Source organism: Sabethes cyaneus, chromosome 1 (genome assembly GCF_943734655.1).
Source record: "Sabethes cyaneus chromosome 1, idSabCyanKW18_F2, whole genome shotgun sequence".
In the NCBI taxonomy this organism is placed as follows: domain Eukaryota; kingdom Metazoa; phylum Arthropoda; class Insecta; order Diptera; family Culicidae; genus Sabethes; species Sabethes cyaneus.
In genome coordinates, this window is record NC_071353.1 from 36,491,231 (window position 1) to 36,497,726 (window position 6,496).

The 6,496-nt window shown below is 43.6% G+C and overlaps 1 protein-coding gene across 1 annotated transcript; it reads left to right on the top strand.

Annotated features, from left to right (window-relative positions):
• Positions 1-5,338: 5,338 nt before the first annotated feature.
• On the top strand, positions 5,339-5,855 carry LOC128745564 (mite group 2 allergen Gly d 2.02-like). The gene is made up of 2 exons (XM_053842638.1): positions 5,339-5,414; positions 5,470-5,855. Exons 1-2 carry the CDS (start codon positions 5,339-5,341, stop codon positions 5,853-5,855), a joined length of 462 nt encoding a protein of 153 aa, XP_053698613.1.
• Positions 5,856-6,496: the final 641 nt, after the last annotated feature.

The window sequence follows — 6,496 nt, forward strand, 5'->3', positions numbered from 1 at the left end:
TTCAATTTTCGTAATTTCTTGGATGGATTTTAACGAATAATCCAAAAGTTTTTTTTATTGATTTGACTCAAACACACTTACCTTCCGATCCGTGCACTTTTATTTTACTAAAAAGCGATTTTGCATTAAGCATTTTGCTGAAATTACACAACTGAATTTATTTTTTAAATTCGTCGTACCCATTTGAAGTCCGTTCATCAAAATTTTCACTCGTCCGCAACAAAAATCACAACAATGTTTACGAAATTAGCGCGTGTGTGTTTGTGTAGGACGGCGCGACAAATGTCGTTCTGCAAAAATTTCTACTGGTCATGCAAGTTTTACCCTCCAGAAGAACGACAATGTGTTGCGTGAGTTATTTTCATTTTACGTATGACGGAAATTAGTTGAAATTTTTTCTTCGTCGCACGAGAAAAGGTAGGAAATCGACGAAGATACACTAGCCAGTAGCGGTTAGCGGTTACTTGTGTATGACATGCTCTCCGACGGGAATTAGTGCCTGCTGCACTGCTTTACGGTTACTAATCATTAGTACGTCCGTCTTGTGGTGGGATAGCTGCAGGTTTTTCACTCTATACACCCAGTTTGCTATCCTATCTAAGGCCTCGGACGACAGCATTTCCACCTCTTTTTAAGAGTTTTTTCAGTGTGTCCAGTAAACATACAAGCCTATACGAGGCTGAATCTCCCGGTGGTTTTCCTGGTTTAGATTGCAGTTTATGTACTTTCCATCTGTCTGGGAAGTGACTTTCGTCTAGACATTTCTGCATCACGAACCTAACCATGAACCATGAACTTCGAATCGCCGTTTTTAAAGCGACATTGGGGACTCCGTTAGATTTGCTCGGTTTGATTTCCTGTTTAAGCGCTGCTCTTACTACTCTGTAGACTTCAATGCGTTCCTCCCTGGCTATCGCATCACTCGCTTAAGGTGAATCCAAACTAATACGCATTCCTTTTCTAAGACCGTAGTATTTATGAAGGAGTCGCTGAATTGGAGCCCTTGTGTAAAGTAAATGCTACATCATCGCATTCCTACCACTTCCCCGAGCTAAAGTAAAGATGTGCATGGCCAGCAAAAATGACTCTCATGCAATGTTCCAGTTAGCTCCGAGGTACAATGCTGACCTAATAAGCCAGTCGTCGTATGTTCGAGGCTCTATTGGGCGGTGCTGCTTATAGAATAAATAGGATCTTTGCACTAGCACAGGAATTTTTGCTGTACTTCAATAACCGGCTGTGAAGTCTGTCGATAAAGAAGGGTCAAGTTCTTAAGGTCGTTTATACCCATGCTATGGTTTGCTTTGTTCCATTTTTGACTGAAACAGTGTTATTCCTAAAGCAGTAAGAGCTTGCGCTTATAGTCATGCTTATGCTATACCATGCTCCGCTATACCTGTTATCTCCGTTATAGTGAATCTATCCCAAGCCACCAAAAGTTCGGATTTCACGTAAGGAACGAACTCGGAAGTTCATATTTGGTTCAAATTTAGTTCCGCAGGACTTTCTCGCTGAACAACATGATACTACATTTCCAAGCCGAACTTGATTCCTAATGAAGTACCGTCAATAGTTGAAGCAACCTGAAAGTTCATCATGCGACTTGAAAGTTCAACACGCGGCTTGAAAGTTCAACATGCGACTTGAAAGTTTAATATGCGATTTGAAAGTTTAACATGTGATTTGAAAGTTTAAACTCCGTGAATTGTTTAGTGAAAACTGAAATTTATACTCCGGCATAAAAACAAAAAACTTTTTTTAAAACAATAAAAAGAAATGGTTTGTTCTATGCCTGCGGTAAAGCGAGTGGTGGTTGCATTGGTATGGGTTGTGGCTACAACGGTGCGGCGGTTAGTCGTAGTGGAGCGACTGGTGGTTCCAGCTTTGCAATTACTGGAGGTAGAGGCAGACCTGCACTATCCGAAACCAGCATGTTTTGAAAGCTCACAGGATTCTGGTTAACCTTTTTCTTGCATTGGCTGTTGGCTGGCCGCGCATCTGATGAGGACTCATCGGAGAGTTTCTCATATAAACCCATCGCCTCATCGTAGGACCGGATGCCATTCCGCTTGATCGTACATTTATATTTTAGCCATGTTTTTTTGGAGGTGATGTTGGCATCTCGAAGCATTCTTTTCGCATCTTGAACTCGCTGTGAATTGGGCCACAGCATAATGTTTCCGGATTTGGAGCTTCGGATCCATTTTTCTGGCACCACCGAAAGCTCATTGTGGCCCCTTGCGTTCATAGTCTCGACTACAGCAAACGGCATATCTGTAATCAATGAAGCTGTAATTAATTTTGCGTCAGTCAATATTGTTTGCATTATATATAATTACTAACCTGGATTTTGCGAAAAATGTTGCTGCAGAAAAAATTACCGCTTGCAGCTGCTGAAACATTCAAAACAAACTGGTGAACTGTCAAACGCAAGTTCACATAAAGCTTCACGCGTATGTTTTTCGAACCATCCAGTTCGAAAAATGTTTCGCGCGTACTTCGGATGAAGTTTCGGGCGTATTATTTCAAAACTTTCACGTTCGGAAGAAGTTTTGCGCGTACTTTTTCTGAACTTCAAGTTCAGATCATGACTGTCAAGTTCAAAATAACACCAGGGGCTGTCATTGATGTTAGAGTAAATGAGAAATCAGTACATCGAGTGAAATTTCAGCAGGTCTCATATTTCAGCAATGGAGCAGTGGTATGTATCTAGGTTACCAAGAGGAGTACTCGAGTTCGAAACACGAGGCAGGTTACGAAAATAAATTAATATTAATAAACAATCATTATTCTTCTGATCTAGGTTTTCGATCTAAGTTTATCATTAATAACCAAAACAAATGGTCTAGTTAAGGAAAAAACAGGGAGAAGTGGAAAATTACTTTTTAATTTTGAGATTATTAAAGTGTTTTTTGCGGGCTGAACAGCGTTCTCTACAGCGACCTATGCAAACTTTTTGCAAACTTTCTAGTTCTGTTTAAAAGTTGGTTAGCATTCCTACTTGAAACTTGAAAGTACGGTTAGCTGCCTAAAAATTAAGCTGAATAGTATTCTAGTCATGATAATTTGGGTAGCTAATCCACTTTTATCGGAACTTTTGGTTGTTTGGCTAATCTAGATTTTCACAGCCAAAAAGTGTGTTTCGTTGATATTACAGAAAACTAGGTTAGGTATGTCCGATTCGCTCTAAATTAGACGCGAAACGACGCACGTGGGGTACAGCTAGCTAACAGTAAGTGAGAAGGTTTAATTTCTGTATTCCAAATTTGGCATTCGTCGAAGAAAGCTCACGTTATTGTCTCGTTTCGCGCTTAACTATTCCTCCTCGATCTAAGTTGGATCTCGACAGTGGTAATCCGATACAGATATTGTTATTGGAAAGGGGTTCGTACAAGTTACACATTTAATTATACACCATCATGTGCCTGGAAGAATGAAGATAAATTATCACGTAGCCAAGACTATGTCCAATTCCAATTCCAGGTCCGAGTCCAAATCCAAGTCCAAGTCCAAGTCCAAGTCCAAGTCCAAGTCCAAGTCCAAGTCCAAGTCCAAGTCCAAGTCCAAGTCCAAGTCCAAGTCCAAGTCCAAGTCCAAGTCCAAGTCCAAGTCCAAGTCCAAGTCCAAGTCCAAGTCCAAGTCCAAGTCCAAGTCCAAGTCCAAGTCCAAGTCCAAGTCCAAGTCCAAGTCCCAGTCCCAGTCCCAGTCCCAGTCCCAGTCCCAGTCCCAGTCCCAGTCCCAGTCCCAGTCCCAGTCCCAGTCCCAGTCCCAGTCCCAGTCCCAGTCCCAGTCCCAGTCCCAGTCCCAGTCCCAGTCCCAGTCCCAGTCCCAGTCCCAGTCCCAGTCCCAGTCCCAGTCCCAGTCCCAGTCCCAGTCCCAGTCCCAGTCCCAGTCCCAGTCCCAGTCCCAGTCCCAGTCCCAGTCCCAGTCCCAGTCCCAGTCCCAGTCCCAGTCCCAGTCCCAGTCCCAGTCCCAGTCCCAGTCCCAGTCCCAGTCCCAGTCCCAGTCCCAGTCCCAGTCCCAGTCCCAGTCCCAGTCCCAGTCCCAGTCCCAGTCCCAGTCCCAGTCCCAGTCCCAGTCCCAGTGCAAGGCCAGGTCCAAGTCCAAGTCCAAGTCCAAGTCCAAGGCCAGGTCCAAGTCCAAGTCCAAGTCCAAGTCCAAGTCCAAGTCCAAGTCCAAGTCCAAGTCCAAGTCCAAGTCCAAGTCCAAGTCCAAGTCCAAGTCCAAGTCCAAGTCCAAGTCCAAGTCCAAGTCCAAGTCCAAGTCCAAGTCCAAGTCCAAGTCCAAGTCCAAGTCCAAGTCCAAGTTCAAGTCCAAGTCCAAGTCCAAGTCCAAGTCCAAGTCCAAGTCCAAGTCCAAGTCCAAGTCCAAGTCCAAGTCCAAGTCCAAGTCCAAGTCCAAGTCCAAGTCCAAGTCCAAGTCCAAGTCCAAGTCCAAGTCCAAGTTCAAGTCCAGTCCCAGTACAAGTCCACGTCCAAATCGAAGTCCATGGCCAAGTCCAAGTCCACTAGCAACAGAGCAAAATGTTACAGTTTTGAGTGTGGCATGGTTGTTAAAAACACTATACTGCTGCTTTGTTTACAGCTAGTAGGCACTTTAGACACAAACGCAATTAATGCTTTTAAATTCCTGCATCGAAGAGCGCCTCTAGTTTTCAACCCCGTCATTTGGCATGGCTCCTTTAAGCTACCGCGAACGAGCCTAATCAAATAAACGAGATTAACGAGATTATATATTATAATATATTACAAAAATCTTGTACGCGGCGAACAAAGTTAGGCACTAGAGGGTTAATGATTATGATGCTTTCTTTTCAGTTGGAAATTATCGAATGCAAGTTACGTACATGAAATTTTCCCAAAAAGATGGAGATTAGATGGTGTTCCTATCATTAGAGTTTGTATTCCTCGTGTCTGGCTGATAACGAATTATTCGATTATGAGTAAACATTGACGTATTGGGGATAAAATGATGGGAAAATACATTCATCCCACACAAGTTTTGCTGCGCGATCTTCCAGCACTTGCGTGCCCATGTTGAGGGAAGCTGAGGCACGTAACCAATTCTTCTCGATTGAAACTCTTATAAGCGGAAATGGCGGACAATGGTAACATGGTCGCTACGCTAATTTATTTGACATTTTACGCAGGGTACTGAGAGAATTAAGATATTTTATGAGTTAAATTTTTCTAAGCACGCCCAAGTTAGAAACCTAGATCCGCTAGTGAGGTTTACATTTGGGTATCAATATGTATAAGAACAACTCGGAATATCCTGAGTTTTGACAGACGCCATTCATCAGCACCCATTCACTTTGATCTTTGATTAAACAGTAAAGATGTTCAAGTTCCATTTGCTAGTTTTCATTGCACTCGTGCCATCCTCGTTGCTGGCTGAAGTTTACTTCAGCGAATGTAAGTATTGATTTCCGTCTTTTCGTCCATCAATACTAATTGCATACACTTGCAGGTCCTAACGGAGCGCCAACCCCACTGCTGCTAAAGATCAACGATTGCATCGCAGATGAATGTAACCTGGTGGCTGGAGAACCCCTGACAGTCGTCGCTAGTGGCATCGTGAGTCCTGTCGACAGTTCTTCCGCTACTGCCCACATTTCGGCGTTTCTCGACGGTTTGAATTTGGGCTTCGAAATTCCTCCTCATCTGGAGGATGCCTGCTTGAATGGAATTGAAGAAGGCTGTCCCCTAGCTGAGGGATCAGCGTTTAGCTATTCACTAGTCAGTGACAGCTTGGAGGCTCCGGCCAGAGGTGTATCGGTAGAAATCGAGGTTGGGCTAGTTGGAGACGGTGGCGTCCCGTTGGTTTGCGTGAGATTCAACGCGGTAATCAACTGACGTGGAATTGGAACCCTTTGCATTGTCGAATTAGCTTCAATAAATTTTTTGCACCATCAAAGAGGTTTCTTTGATTTACTTTTCTTGGGTTACCGCCTTTTGTCACGACATTAACTTTTGACGTCTTCAAAAGCATGTGACACTCACTGGGCGCCAGTGTAGCAATTTATTCAATTACAACAGTGCAACTTTATTAGTCAAAGGGTTTTAAATTTTCACAGTCAGTTTAAAACAGAACTAATCATTATTACACCCATTCGTGTTCGCAACTCCATCTAGATTACATAGCGTTAGTCCGGGCTTTAAACACAGTATCAAATTTTCACTTGCTTCGTAACGAAACAGTAGCTTACGTGCAAAAATGCGCATTCGTTCTCCTGCACGTATAGAACACCCCCCGGGTAGGCGAAACTTCCGCACAGTAGACCGACCCGCGGCTGACGGCTTCCGACGGTAATCAGACACGATAATGGAATCGTGGCGGTTAAGCGAACGGAAACATAACCACTCACTTGCTAGTGCCGATTATGCGATTTAGCTAGTTGTTAGGAGCAAATTTCCCGTGTAATTGATACGTTAAAATATTTCGTGTTGGGATCACAGGGTGTGGCCGGATTACAGGCAGAATTGGAAAGGATGAG